The sequence below is a fragment of the Mytilus californianus genome, unplaced genomic scaffold (assembly GCF_021869535.1).
Source record: "Mytilus californianus isolate M0D057914Y unplaced genomic scaffold, xbMytCali1.0.p SCAF_1, whole genome shotgun sequence".
NCBI classification, from domain to species: domain Eukaryota; kingdom Metazoa; phylum Mollusca; class Bivalvia; order Mytilida; family Mytilidae; genus Mytilus; species Mytilus californianus.
Genome location: NW_026262581.1, coordinates 6,356,485 through 6,373,252, shown reverse-complemented (window position 1 = coordinate 6,373,252; position 16,768 = coordinate 6,356,485). Strand labels below are relative to the sequence as shown.

The window sequence follows — 16,768 nt, the reverse complement described above, 5'->3', positions numbered from 1 at the left end:
ATTACATTTTTGTTTGCTAATCGCACAAATTGCACTACGTTTCCTGCGACTGTTGAATTCCAGAGAGAAAATAGTCAAAATAATAATAAATTATTTTTGTTTTGCTGACCTCCTGTGATTTCAATGACATAGATAACCTGATGTTACTTATATAATCTATACAAATCTAAATCAAAAAGTACCCTCTGCAGACAGATGATTATCAGGACTAGTAATATGAGGCAGGCATTACCTGTGAAAGGGGACGAAGTCTATATAAATTATTTTTTTTAATTCAAACATATTTAAACTTCAAAATCTGTTCAAAAAAGAAACGGAAATACCCTTACGTTTCCGATTTCGGTTCAGTTGTTCGGAATTTTAGTTGTGACGTTATTTATGTTATGACGTCATATTCAATGTATACAAAGAAACGCCATCAGGTAACGTTTTTTTCATATCAAGCCATTCAAGGAATTATTAAAAATGGAATTGGTATTGCGTTCCTTCCTATATTTTACTAGACTGATAAATATACTCAAAGACTCATGCAAACGAGACCGGAAAAAGGAAGTAGATTTCTGCTCAAATGCGGGTCACCCTTTTAAATAACATGCTAAGCGGGTTATTTAGTGTACCACATTTTTGATGTTATTTCTTCATAGACAGAAAAAATATAACAGTCATTCCTTAAGTGAACTAATTTATGATGAAGGATATTGCTCAAGTTGATGGCATCGAGACTTTTGTTGACAAAGGAAAGTTTAAGAAAGGATCTTTTCTCTTTTTCATCTTTTGCACTTTTCTTTTAGTAATGGACTCTGTCTGCTATTACCTGGGACCAATAGAAATCAAGTTATATAAACCCTCGAATAATATTTTATTAATTCATTCATCTTGTGTAGATTGGAAGCTACAAATAAATAAAAATCTCTGGTACACTAAAAAAATCCAGTATCGTCAGATCATATGTTTTCGTACGTCATATGAATTCGTACTATGCATGCTTTTTCGTCACAATGCATTCTAAATAGCACGAAAACCCATAATACGAGGATAATTGTTGTTTACAAATAGAAGTGTCAATTAAGTCCTCAATCAGAGACATATAAATAAATTTAGTATATATGTCTCTGCCTCAATGTATTAGTCCCAGGTATCAATCGACATACAGAAATTACTTTAAGTATATATATATATATAGTATATCAATACTACCTATTTTTATATGAAATCAAATTGAAAATTCGAGTTGAATTAAAAAAAGGTATGTGAGTTGTCAAAAAGCGTAGACAATTAATGTTAGTTGTACGTTGCATAACATAAAATGTTTGCTTTTCAGATGGTATTTAGTTACTTCTGTTCTCAATACAAAATACTCGTTGCTTTCCCCTACCACAAATGAATGCTAATGATGTTGCTACAAAAAACACTAATAGCAATATTTTTATTACTGTACAGCGTCCCGTTGTGTAAGCATACTTAAAATACTCTATTACATTTTTGTTTGCTAATCGCACAAATTGCACTACGTTTCCTGCGACTGTTGAATTTCAGAGAGAAAATAGTCAAAATAATATTAAATTATTTTTGTTTTGCTGACCTCCTGTGATTTCAATGACATAGATAACCTGATGTTACTTATATAATCTATACAAATCTAAATCAAAAAGTACCCTCTGCAGACAGATGATTATCAGGACTAGTAATATGAGGCAGGCATTACCTGTGAAAGGGGACGAAGTCTATATAAATTATTTTTTTTAATTCAAACATATTTAAACTTCAAAATCTGTTCAAAAAAGAAACGGAAATACCCTTACGTTTCCGATTTCGGTTCAGTTGTTCGGAATTTTAGTTGTGACGTTATTTATGTTATGACGTCATATTCAATGTATACAAAGAAACGCCATCAGGTAACGTTTTTTTCATATCAAGCCATTCAAGGAATTATTAAAAATGGAATTGGTATTGCGTTCCTTCCTATATTTTACTAGACTGATAAATATAATCAAGGACTCATGCAAACGAGACCGGAAAAAGGAAGTAGATTTCTGCTCAAATGCGGGAAAATAAAAAAGTCTGAAAATAAAAAAGTTAACGATTTTGAGTTCATTAGTAGAATGAAAATTTCGGGAAATTTCCCCAATTTTTTTTTTTTTTTTTTTTTTTTTTATTGATTTTTCTACCATAATAGGGGACTTCGTCCCCTTATGAAATGGGTGTTAAAAGATCTACTGTTGAGATCTGTCAATACACCTTATCGCTATTTAGTCCAATACGGAAAAAACAGTCATTTAGACAACTTCCTGGTTGGCTCAACAGGCCTTGAATAGGTAAACAACAAAGGTCATCAGTAACGAGCTGAGGGAGGGAAAAATTTAGAAAGCGATCAATACGAAACTTTGATAGATTATGATCCACTTTTTCGAAATTTACAGTAAAAAAATATTTTGTTTGAAGTATTTACGATGTTTTAAACAGATCTCATTAAAAAGTATCATGCATGGTGCATTGTTTAAACAGGGCCCCAGATAGCTTCAACTGGATATAAAAGTTGTGTAATTTTAGAACTTATCCTGAATGGAATAAATAGCGATTAGGTGTATCAATCTGCCCGTCCAGTAATCTGCCTTCCAAAAATCCATTATTTGTCTCAATATTGTTTTGTGACGTAAATTAATGTCTGGTTTGACCTATATCTGAAAGATAAATATTGGGTATTCACTAAATTACCCCCATAAGCCAATCAATCTATACAGTACTAGATCAAGAAAAAATCTTCCGATTTTTATATGGATTCTCACAAATTATGCTTAAAAATCTTCCTTTTTAGAAAAGGCTTATTTAAATATGATAGTATTTCTTTGGTTATGACAGTGAGTAATGAATCTCTGCTCTTTTATACAAACAGAAATTTATTACAAACCAGATTTACCACTTTTATATGTTTTAAATTTATCCATTCATGATCATTCTTGAAATTAATCCATATTTTAAGAATTGTTGATTCACAATGAATTTGGATATTTTCAAACATATCAAATAGATGAGCATAATCATATATCAGTGCTGTAAAGTTAAATAAAGAAAACAAAAGAGTGTGACTTTCATTATCTTAATATCTACAATGTACCAGTTTATGGTTCATCTTATTGAAGGTAATCCCTTCCGAGTTCAGAGGGATTTTTTATTTGACCACCTGAAGAACACTTTAACAAGTCCCATAAATTCTATTCAGGAAAATATTTGCCAACTTAACACACCTGAAACAGGAGCATTTAATGCTTACATCACCATTCTGCACATCTGAACATGCTGAAGTAGGTTGAAATTGAAAAGAAGACCCATTTTCCTTTCAAACTTCTATTAAATTAAGGAAATACCAAGTACCTTTAACTGTAGTTTACATGTAGTTATAGCTTCAGATGAATGGAGCCCTCTGCATAATATGCACCTGTTTTTTTGGTGTGAAAGTTGGTAGTAATTTTCCCCAATAGAGTTATTAGGCATAGGGCTTCATAAGGTTTTATTTGGGCAGCCAAATCAGGATTAATCATATGGTACTGTGAAATATGGCTGTGTTTACATCTCAAAATTTTTCTGAGTACAGGAACAAGTGCAAAAGTTGAGTGTTTAGGCAAGGCTGGACCTAGATATATAAAGTTAATTGCATTTTTTTTTAATAAAAACAGATTAAATAATTATATTTACAGCATAGGGTATTGCACAAACGCAAAAAAACAGGGTAAAATTTATTTTTTTGGGGGGGGAGTCAATTCGCATAGTGTATTGCACAAATGCAAAAAATCGAATATAAATTCAAATCATATAACCAATTTGAAGTTCTTTCACTGCAGTTATTCTGTGTCAGAAACCTATTATGTGTCAAAAATTTAATTACAAGCCAAATTCAGACCTGTATCAAGCGTGAATATTGTGTCCATTTGGCCCCAACTTTTCAGGGTTGGACATCTGCGGTCGTATCCAGCTGTGCTCAGCGAAGCAATTTACTTAAATATACAAGGCAGTTTGAAATTTTGGGCACTTGCAAGATGCTTCTCAGTTCAGCATGGCTCTGTAGAAGAAAATTATGGAACAGAATCATGGTAAAGAGGCTAAAGTAACCGCTGGTGATATTTTTAGATTTTGTAGCTCTATGATTAAGGAATCTTGTTACTGTAAACATTATATACATTGTAGATCTGAAAGCACCTCCTCATCTAACTTTGACTGTAATGTCTCATGAATTTGTGTTTTTTTTTATTGCAAAATAAAGTAAGGTACTGAATAACAGGTTTTAAATTTTGATTTTAGGTTTTTCGTTATCATCCATTTTGTATGAAACTGGATATTTACAAGAATATTCGTCATTTAGAAATGTCTTGCCATACATGTTCTCTGTGCCACAAGATGCCAAGAATGCCAGAATAACATTCCGTTCAAGTCATGTTCCAGATAGTTGTGATACCAGAAAAGTACAGATGTAAGTATAAAATATATGAACTGTTAAAATCCCAATATCATAAAAAAGCATGAAAACTTACATGTACAATGTAAGACAGACATATTATGTACATGAATATTCATTAAGCATAGTGTGAAGCATATCACACATTTGATAATATACAAAACATTTTACCATTGGTGAGTGAAAACTAACTATGATATGATTTTTTTTCCTGTTAATGAAGAAATGTATGAGAGGTGAGACAAATGTATTTATTTTCACTCAAGATGCTAAAGATTTGTATTGAGGAGATCATGATGAGACATTGTCATCTGAACTTCACCTCAATTTCATACTCAAGTGGTCAGATAAATTTTAATGATGAGGTCGTTTTCTCAGTAATTACATGATAGGTCTACAAGATTTTAATTTTTTGGCATATGGATTGATTTAAAGGAGTTTATACATGTCTGACTCGGACATGTTATGTCATATGGCCTTTCCATCAATCTAACCCTCTGTTGGCCAAGGTCTGTTCCACACTAATTACAATATTATTCAAAATCATTTTATTTGTAGATTGGTTGTGAGAAATATATGTGTTTCTGACATTTGTTATATGACCTTGACCTAAATATCCGGCTCAAATGGTCTTTTTAAGTGTTAAGGATAAGGTCCGTCCCTCAAAAACTATACATGATTTGTCAACAATATTTAGTACATGGTTGTAAGGAGTATTTTTCCATCTGTTATAATAATGTCATATGGCCTTGGCCTTCATTTCAGGTTCACATACATTATTAGGTAAATTTTCAGGGTGAATTCTGTTCCTCAGTAACTTAACATTGTATTGTTTGGTTGAGACAAGGATATACTGGTATGTTATTTGGTCTTGATTCCAATTTTATGCTGTAATGTTTACATATAATCAGTGATTATGTTTAGTTTTCAGAAAGATGTCTAAACCTCAGTAACAATGCATGGGAGGTCAACAATATTTGGTATAAATTTGGATTGGTTGGAAGAAGGAAATTTCTCTCTGACTATGTCATATGGCCTTGATCTCATTTCCAGTGGGGATTTAATTTTGTGGATTAAGTGTGTATCTCCTGATCTATTATACATGATAGTATATATTGTGAAGGAAATAAAAGTTGTAAAATGCATATTTGTAATAGTTAGCCACATTCAAGTACAAAATAACAACTACATAATCATGATAATAGAATGACATTACAATATGAGATCCTTAACAATCCCTATCAACATCAACACAAAGTCATGTTAAAGTTCGTGTGTTTCTCAACAGATAGGTTGAAAATATTGTGCATGTGACTAAATTACATGTAGGTATATGAAAATATGCACCATGCACAGTGCTCCAGCTAGAAATTGAAAGGGGCAGGGTGCCAGTGGAGGGCAGGGCACTTTTTTATGATAGGAAAAGGCACTGCTCATTTTTTTTGTCTACGTTTCTGTGTGTATCACGAGTTCACATTGTTTTTTTACTGTATATGTTGACAATAAAGATAATAAGTTGTTGTTTTGATTATTTATTCTATAAAATTTGCATAAGAAAAGTCATTCATACTACATGTTCATAATACATGGCAATACATGTTCATACATCACATCACTATTAACCAAAAGAGTCAAAATAACTAACTATACCCCCCTCCAAAAAAAACACAGCATAAACTAAACATCTCATATTTTAGAGTTGTCTCATTTAAAATTTTCAGCTAGAGTTTGGCCCTCTCAACTTTTTTCATTGTTCCTGTCAATGAATTATTTAGTATAACTTCATCCAATTAACTTGTTATGATAGTTTAGCTAGTCCTAACTCGTTTTTTGTAGTATTAAAGCTTAACAACTTTCACCAGCTATATATAATTATATTCTAAATTGACAATGTCTAGATAGAACATGGATTGATAAAAGTATGATTATCAAAAATGAATTGCAATATATTTTTTTTGGTATGTTCAAAGACAGTGTTGATCTTTAAGGTAACATTCTTATATAATTTTGTATTTGATTGGTACTTTATTCCTATTTTCAAAGATAGATAATATTTTAGGAGCACAAATTTGTAATAAGCTAAAACAGGGGAAGTAACTCCAAAATTAATTTCCAGCACGTTTACGATGAAGTTGAGATGGACGGCGTTTCTGTGAAGGCCTAGTTGTATTTTGATGACTTAAATTCTATACTTAAGTCATGAAAGTCTTCATTTTTACACTCTTCCATTGGGACTTGGAGATCGAAAATGCCGACCCAAGCTTAAAACACTCGCCGACACATTCATCAATTTATATTCAATTTGACAAGGTACATTCGTCTTAATTAAATTACCTAGTTATTAACACCTTTGAAGTCTAATCAACTGTAATTGATTTTAATGACATGATTAACCTGGGGGCAATCACCAGGTGTCATATATGTAATTTAACTTTGTGATTAGAAATCGATGAGACAAAAAGCAATTTTACCAGTACATTGCCAAAACGGCACAAGGTTTTTTTTGGGAAAAGGCGTCAGGGCAGAAGGGCGTGGATGAGGGCACACAGGGCGCGGCTGAGGGCACCCTGAGGGCGCAGCGCCCTTCTATTTTGGGCTAACGAGACCACTGATGCAGATACCAAATTCCCCCCATCCCTCCCAACCTGATTTTTCAGTTTTCAAATAATTCAGACAAATTTTGTAAAAGAACAACCACCACTAAACTTAATGCTTAAAGAGTGAGATGGTATATGGCGAATTTTTATTTTTCTTTGCAGACAGTTACAGTATGGTAGTCTTCCATTAGGTAAAAATGAAACATTTCCTGTTGGCTATTACCTGGATAGAGGTGATGTACAGGAGGTCAATATTCAGAGTGATAATAAGACAACACAAGTAGATCTGACACACCCACTTCCTGGTGACTGGTTTGCTATTGCTTATATTCCTGACAAAGATACTAAACTGAGACCAAAGGTAATGTTCAAACACTGTTTTGAGATATTAAGCAAAACCCATCATTTTTTATATGAATATATAAGCCATTTAATAAAGGGAGACTATAACAAGTACATTGAGATTGCAAGCCAACAACAGGTTAAGCCTAGGGAATGACATTAATCCAGGGTAATAGAAAAAAGTCAATGTACTGGTAAATACAGGAAAACATTGTTAAGATCAACTACTGGAAAAATGGACAATGCTTGTCACAATAATAACTTGGTGCAGACACTCTTCAGTAATTTGATGGGCTTATATAAGGTGCAGACACTCTTCAGTAATTTGATGGGCTTATATAAGGTGCAGACACTCTTCAGTAATTTGATGGGCTTATATAAGGTGCAGACACTCTTCAGTAATTTGATGGGCTTATATAAGGTGCAGACACTCTTCAGTAATTTGATGGGCTAAATAAAGTTCAATGGTGCCAAACCTGCCACTTCTATCACAGTCTTTAAAGGTTCTATCAAATGCAAGTTTTGAGACAGAACAAAACATAGTGTACACACAAAGTATCAGGAAACATAAATGAACATGTTGTCAAATTATAATGTCAAAAATATACACACATGAATGTGCAAAAGCACATATGATTAATTGTTGACTTTACCAACAACTTTTATTTTTTAGAATAAGTGAGCAAAGTTGATAATCTTATGAAACAGAAAATAGTACTAATGTCTGATTTAAAAAAAAAATACAAGGAGACTTAAGTAAAATGATGATTAACTTTACTTTCTTTTTAATGAGCTATTGTTTGTTTTAGTCTTTTAATTAGAGAGTTTATGTTTAGAGTGTCTTGGGTTTTTTTTGTTGAGAAATTTATTTGGATATGAAAAATGTTGACATGATGATTTCTTTTTTTCAGGGTTTATTCCCAAGTTGTTATTACAAATTGAATGTAGAATTGACATCAACAGTTCTAAGCAACATAGACAGTATTCATTTATACCATAACTATCAAGCTAGAATCTCTAAACCAGTCATATATAGGTAGGGTACTCTTCCTATACCATAACTATCAAGCTAGAATCTCTAAACCAGTCATATATATAGGTAGGGTACTCTTCCTATACCATAACTATCAAGCTAGAATCTCTAAACCAGTCATATATAGGTAGGGTACTCTTCCTATTCCATAACTATCAAGCTAGAATCTCTAAACCAGTCATATATAGGTAGGGTACTCTTCCTATACCATAACTATCAAGCTAGAATCTCTAAACCAGTCATATATAGGTAGGGTACTCTTCCTATACCATAACTATCAAGCTAGAATCTCTAAACCAGTCATATATAGGTAGGATACTCTTCCTATACCATAACTATCAAGCTAGAATCTCTAAATTGTAACTTATGCAGAGTATAAGTGTTGTTTATTCAGACGGGATGGTTTCTTCCATGAGATGGGGCAGTTGATTTCATTATAAGGTCAAAGGTCATGCCTAATTTGGTCTGTCTGATATCAGGGATTAACAATGAGCCAAGTAGATTATTCACAATTGATTGATTGATTGTTGGTGTTTAAAGGCAATTTCAGCACTCTTGGCTATATTGGAGAAGGAAGCTGGACTTACTTTGTTAGGAAAACTGGCAATCTTAGTAAGTTAAGATAGGAGTTAGGCACACCTGCCATGCACTGGTTAGAACTCACAACCTCAATGTTGATAGGATATATAGTGGTAACTGTAGATGAACTACTTTTTTCTCTTGATAAAATATTATTCCAATATGTACAATAAGAATTCACCAGACAGTACCTGATGTCACAAACGAACAGTTACATAAAGTCAATTAAAATAATGTCAAATGTTTTTATAGCATTCAACAAAAGTTTAAATATGATAATTCTATTCCATATCAACTAGTATAGTTTAGAATTTATACAATATTTCTGCATGGTTATCTGTTACTTTAATAACAGGATTATCTGATATTAAATATTTTTCTTATAATAAATGTTCTTTTCTCAGATTTAAAAGATAAAAAAGTAAGAGATTTAGTTGTCTAACAATGTTTTAAAATATTCTACTAGATTGAGTTTAGCTTGAGTATCCAACAATACTAAATTTCTTCTTTGTAGGTACATGTACTAAAGGCCCCAGTAGATTATTCATAATTGTTGTTATAAAGCTATTTTTTTATAAGTAGATTATTCCAGCACCTTTAGATGAGATTGTACTTTTAAAATAACTCTGTTTTACTTCTTGGGGGAAATTTGCATATGTAATTATCTGGCTAAGTTACCCCTGAACTTTTTATTAGAATTTGTGGACTTTTTAAAAAAGGATACATGTATCTGATATCAAAAATTCTGTTTATTTCTTTATAAACATAACTGGAAAATTGAAAAAAAAATTACATGGAAAATGTGACATATTTCAAAATCACTCTTGTCTGCTGATTTACCTAAAAACCAAAAACTAACACATGGTAGAGAAGAAAATTTTAAATCATTGGTATACAGAAAAGTATACCATATGGAGTATTTTTCACAAAATGTGCGAAAGTGTTAGGTACACACTTTTGAAGTTTAAAAATGCAAATAAGGCGTTTGGTTAAAGGCATTACAGTATGTCCATAATATGACTTTTCTGAATAAGAATTTATTAAAATTTATATGGATGGCTGAATGGTTGCATTGCAACTTTCTTAAGTTTAATTATAGGTTACAACAAGAGACATTTAATAGCAAAAAAGTTAAAATGTTTGAACAACAAGTATAACCCTTCGAAAACTTATTTGAGCACAAATGCCAAAGAAGTAGGTTTACAAAGGGTAATAATTGGCTCTGATATTTTGATGCTTTTCTATTCAGGCCAAAATACTAAAAATTTCACATAGAAATATTTGTTATATTACTATTGATACAAAATAACTTCATTTTAGCACATCACATTAAAAATGACAAAGTGATGACCCCTTAATTATGCATTATTTATGTTGAAACGTTAGTTTTGGTCAAATTTTCAATAATTCTTAACAGTTTTTGTCTCGCCTTGACGGAGTCAAAAAGCGAGACATAGGTATGCTGTTTCCCGGCATCGGCGGCGGCATCAACAATGTATTAGTTTGTGATTAGTTTTATTTAGTTTATTGTGAACCACTAGTGGTAGGTCAATGATATTTGGTATGCAGTTGAATTAATATTGGCACATCTCATTACCATGGAGATTATTTGGCCTGCCCCCTTTAGTCATGGTCTATTGACTTTGAAACTTTGCTTAGTTTTCATGTATTAGTTTGTGATTAGGTCAGTTCACGGGGAACCACTAGTGGTAGGTCATTGGTATTTGGTATGCAGTTGTATAAGCATTGGCATATCTCATTTCCATGGAGATCATTTGGCCCCGTCCCTTCAGTCATGGTCTATTGACTTTGAAAATTTTGCTTAGTTTTCATGTATTAGTTTGTGATTAGATTAGTGTATGGGGAACCACTAGAGATAGGTCAATGATATTTGGTATGCAGTTGTATAAACAGTGGCATATCTCATTTCCATGGAGATTATTTGGCCCCGCCCCTTCAATCATGGTCTATTGACTTTGAAACTTTTGCTTAGTTTACAAGTTAATGTTTGTGTTTAGGTTTCTTGAAAGGGAATGACTTATGAAAAGTCAATGGTATTTGGTATGCAGTTGTATTTGCATTGGCACATCTCATTTCCATGGAGATTGTTTAGCCCTGTACCTTTAGTCCTGGTTCATTGACTTTGGATATTTGCATAACTTACATGTTAAAGTATTGTTATTTTAATTTCAACATTTGCATTATCAAAATAACAAATAGGCGAGACATATCTTTGTGTTAACAGTTTATTAACATAATTAGCTTCTGCTGTCACCCCTGATCCAGAATTTTTTTGTATCTAGGGATTCAATATCATCATTGACAGGGGGCCTCGGTGGCCGAGTGGTCTAAGTAGTTACTACTGTAATCACTAGCCAGTCAACACTGAGGTTGTGAGTTCGAACCCTGCTCGTGCGGGTGCACTCGACTCCAATCTTAATTGACTAGGATTGTCAGTTTTCCTATCGAAGGTCAGTGGTTTTCTCCGGGCACTCCGGCTTCCTCCACCAATAAAACCTGGCCGCCACGAAATAGCCCAAAAGAGGTGCTTAAAAGTGGCGTTAAAACACCAAAAATCAAAAATCAAATCATCATTGACATCTTTTGGTTACAAAACATTTTGGATAGTATGTTGTGACCAAGGGTTTCCTCAAGCTTTTAGGTCTGAAAAATGCATAAAATCATCATCTTTTGAAAATATATCCTAAATTTGCTGACTTTGAAGCCTAGAGTGTACTCTTATGGAGAGCTTTGATTTATTGTCGAGCCTTCGACTTTTGTCGAAAAAGCGAGACATAGCGATCCTACATTCCGTCGGCGTCGTCGTCGTCGTCGTCGGCGGCGGCGTCCACAAATATTCACTCTGTGGTTAAAGTTTTTTAAATTTTAATAACTTTCTTAAACTATCCTGGATTTCTACCAAACTTGGACAGAAGCTTGTTTATGATCATAAGATAGTATCCAGAATTAAATTTTGTAAAAAAAAAAATCCAGTTTTTCCGTATTTTACTTATAAATGGACTTAGTTTTTCTGCCAGGAAACATTACATTCACTCTGTGGTTAAAGTTTTTAAAATTTTAATAACTTTCTTAAACTATCCTGGATTTCTACCAAACATGGACAGAAGCTTGTTTATGATCATAAGATAGTATCCAGAATTAAATTTTGTAAAACAAAAAATCCTGTTTTTCCGTATTTTACTTATAAATGGACTTAGTTTTTCTGCCAGTTAACATGACATTCACTCTGTGGTTAAAGTTTTTTAAATCTTAATAACTTTCTTAAACTATCCTGGATTTCTACCAAACTTGGACAGAAGCTTGTTTATGATCATAAGATAGTATTCAGAAGTAAATTTGTAAAAAACAAATTTTCATTTTTTCCGTATTTAACTTTTAAATGGACTTAGTTTTTCTGCCAGTTAACATGACATTCACTCTGTGGTTAAAGTTTTTTAAATCTTAATAACTTTCTTAAACTATCCTGGATTTCTACCAAACTTGGACAGAAGCTTGTTTATGATCATAAGATAGTATCCAGAAGTAAATTTGGAAAAAACAAAATTCCATTTTTTCCGTATTTAACTTATAAATGGACTTAGTTTTTCTGCCAGTTAACATTACATTCACTCTGTGGTTAAAGTTTTTAAAATTTTCATAACTTTCTTAAACTATCCTGGATTTGTACCAAACTTGGTTAGAAGCTTGTTTATGATCAAAAGCTAGTATCTTGAAGGAAATTTTTAAAAATTTTGTACCTGTTTATCAGTATTTTTCTTATAAATGGACTTAGTTTTTCTTCCAGTTAACATTACATACAGTCTGCAGTTAAAGATTTAAAACATTTATTAGATTCATAAACTATCCTGGATTTTTACCAAATTGGGACAGAAGCTTCTTACAATCAAAAGATTGTATCGAAAGTAATATTGTTATTATTTTTTTTCCTCATTTTTGTTGAGCCTGCGATTAACAGCAAAAGTAGGCGAGACACTGGGTTCCGCGGAACCCTTACGAATTTTTTAGTAGTAAGGCTTTTGAAATAGACCCATATGTCAACTAAATTATGGCCATTTTGACATGTTATTATAAAGTTGAAATTCAACTCCAAACAGTAATGTCAGTTACCTGACAAGTATAAGGATTTAAATTGATTACGGTACAAAAAAGTTTTTCAATAGATCAAAAAGTGTCAAATGTTCTGTTAAAATGTGAAAAACATAATTCTGTATTTACTTACAGTCCATTATAAGACTGAAAATAATGTTCTATAAAATTGATACACAATGAGACTTTTTGCATTTCAGGTTTAACATTTTAGAAACGACTTCAGCGTACCATGTACTGGTGTCTGGATGTACAAATGTTACAGGTAGTCCGGTTAGCTGTTTAGTAGATCTGATTACAAGAGGTCAAGGGGTACCAGATTTACATCACTATGACAACAAATATATTTGTAATGATACAGATCAATGTATTATCACTGTTCCCGTATTATACCAATATGGCCACCAATATGTCATGTTTACGTCCTCGGCAGATATCACTTTTACATTTAATATATCAACCTCTAGTAAGTATTTGAATATATATTAATGTTCATATCATATTCACCACTATTACATATTTGTATTTGATTATCCATCTATAGCTATCCACATACAGAACATATTTGCTTTTATTATATCCACCTATAGGTATCCACCAACATAACATATTTACATTGAATATATCCACCTACAGGTATCCACCTACAGAACATATTTACATTGAATATATCCACCTATATATAGGTATCCACCAACAGAACATATTTACATTGAATATATTCACCTATAGGTATTCAGCAACAGAACATATTTACATTGAATATATCCACCTACAGGTATCCACCAAGAGAACATATTTACATTGAATATATTCACCTACAGGTATCCACGAACAGAACATATTTACATTGAATATATCCACCTACATGCATCCACCAACAGAACATATTTACATTGAATATATTCACCTACAGGTATCCACCAACAGAACATATTTACATTGAATATATTCACCTACAGGTATCCATCAAACAGAACATATTTACATTGAATATATCCACCTACATGCATCCACCAACAGAACATATTTACATTGAATATATTCACCTACAGGTATCCACCAACAGAACATATTTACATTGAATATATCCACCTACAGGTATCCACCAAGAGAACATATTTACATTGAATATATTCACCTACAGGTATCCACGAACAGAACATATTTACATTGAATATATCCACCTACATGCATCCACTAACAGAACATATTTACATTGAATATATCCACCTACAGGTATCCACCAACAGAACATATTTACATTGAATATATCCACCTACAGGTATCCACCAACAGAACATATTTACATTGAATATATTCACCTACAGGTATCCACAAACAGAACATATTTACATTGAATATATCCACCTACATGCATCCACCAAGAGAACATATTTACATTGAATATATTCACCTACAGGTATCCACCAACAGAACATATTTACATTGAATATATTCACCTACAGGTATCCACCAACAGAACATATTTACATTGAATATATCCACCTACAGGTATCCACCAACAGAACATATTTACATTGAATATATCCACTTACAGGTATCCACCAACAGAACATATTTACATTGAATATATTCATCTACAGGTATCCACCAACAGAACATATTTACATTGAATATATTCACCTACAGGTATCCACCAACAGAACATATTTACATTGAATATATCCACCTACAGAACATATTTGCTTTTGGTATATGTATATCCAAACTAAGTACAAAAGATAAGGTGTGATAAGGGTTTTATTTGTCCTAATTTTTTACTGAAATATTAAATGTATACTTTAAAATTGAAATGAAATATTACTTTAAACAGAGTAGAATATGAAACATTAAGTCACATGTCCAATTTTCTGGATTACTTAAGTCCAATTGAGTATTTGAATATGGATGATTTCTTGACTTGCGTCAGGAAGCCACAATTAAAGAATAAGATTCATTTAATTTACGGTAAATGTTTCTGTCGAATTTCTAATTAATCTGTGGGTATTATAAACAGTTTAAGGCGCAAAGTTTCTTTCAGCTGTACTTCCAAATATATACAAAGACAGAAACTTTTTTAGTCCAATTGAAACGTAATAATCATATGATATACCGGTAGTTAATATTTTAAAACTTTGAAAACGATTATTTGTTACTTTTTACAATAAAACTAATGTATGACTTTCCCTGTCAGCAGCAAAACTCAAACTGAAAACTACATAGCATCTTGGGGAAACCTGAGAAGGGTCTGTATCACTGCATGCCTCATGACCAAATAAGGAGTGCTCATGCAGCCTCGGGCATGTCAGTACCAATCATGTGCTACACACATGCATCCTATGATGTGTCTTGAATAAACAGCACTTATATACATAATATAAGCTCTTATCAAATGCTGTTATGACATCAAAATTCCTGCATTTTTTTCTTCATTTTTTTGTAGAAAAACCAAATTTATGCTAGCTTTCTACAGTTCAATTTCTGTAAATGTTCATGAAAGACCTCACAGTTTTAACCTCTCCTATACCTATCAATTGTTTTTACCCAAAAACAATCACATGATTTTGTTATACATGTACTTCAATTTTTTAGCATGCCTCCTCTTTTTACATTTAATAATTCCATCATTAGTAAGTATTTATATTTAATACATCCATCTCTATAAAGCATAAAAATTTTAGTACGTTTACTTCAGCTTAATATAACAACCTCTAGTACATTATTTCAATAGTATATCTACACTAGTACATATTAACATTAGAATAATACAACATGTAGTACATATGGTGTCATCCTGGTTTGCCCACTTTTAATTACATGCATATGTAAACATAGGGTGGATTGTTGTTTTAACAATTATAGTTTATTTCTGAATTATAGTCATATTTTTTACCTTTTATTTTACCTGTAAAATTTTATCAAATACTATATTCTGCTATTAAATCAATGAAATTTTTCAATATAGTTTTTATCAGGAAAATGTATTGAATTTGACAATAAATTCTAACAATTAGAATAAAAATGCAACCGTGTTCAGTAGCCAAGCTTTACAAATGAAATAATTTTAACAGTAATCTGCATCCAAGCTAGCATTTTCTTCTTTAAAAAAAAACCCAACAGATTGTTATTTTACCATAGTGCTCTATTTATTTCCTTATGCAATGCATTTATAAACTTGATTCATATATTAGGTGACGACCATTTGATATTGTAAGGGGGGGGAGGATTTTGAAAATAAATAACTCAGCCTTGATAATAATAAAAAAAATAATGGTTTGTCCTGTAGTAGTTTGAAAATAAATAAATTGACTTTTAATGTATTGAAAATAAATAACTCAAGGCAGGTCTTTTAAGCCATTTTATATATGCTATTTAGTATGAGATGGCACCAGATTCTTCCAAAATTCGTCTTTTTTTCTTTTTTTTTTAGGGAAAAACTTCCCAAATCTTTAAATAATATAATGTATAAATATTAATTTACTTGAATTAAATGTCCGACCGAAAATGGGTTTCATTTCACTAAGGTATATGGTCTCAGGAACATTTACTTTATTCTCTTAGTGTTGCTTTCCATTTGTAATTTAGTAAAAAAAAATTTAACTTGACTGTTATTTTTTTTAAGTATTTTTTATCTAAAAAATAAAAATAGCAGCCACA

The 16,768-nt window shown here is 31.8% G+C and overlaps 1 protein-coding gene across 1 annotated transcript in view; it reads left to right on the top strand.

Moving 5' to 3' along the window:
- The first annotated feature begins 1,428 nt into the window (after nucleotides 1–1,428).
- LOC127737534 (post-GPI attachment to proteins factor 6-like) overlaps nucleotides 1,429–16,768 on the top strand; it is a 33,284-nt gene continuing 17,944 nt past the window's right edge. Inside the window, exons 1-5 of the mRNA XM_052248376.1 lie at nucleotides 1,429–1,451; nucleotides 4,297–4,465; nucleotides 7,210–7,408; nucleotides 8,301–8,425; nucleotides 13,309–13,574. Of these exons, the coding sequence (XP_052104336.1) occupies nucleotides 4,374–4,465; nucleotides 7,210–7,408; nucleotides 8,301–8,425; nucleotides 13,309–13,574 (682 nt within the window). The 5' untranslated portion in view covers nucleotides 1,429–1,451; nucleotides 4,297–4,373. The remainder of the gene's footprint in view (nucleotides 1,452–4,296; nucleotides 4,466–7,209; nucleotides 7,409–8,300; nucleotides 8,426–13,308; nucleotides 13,575–16,768) is intronic.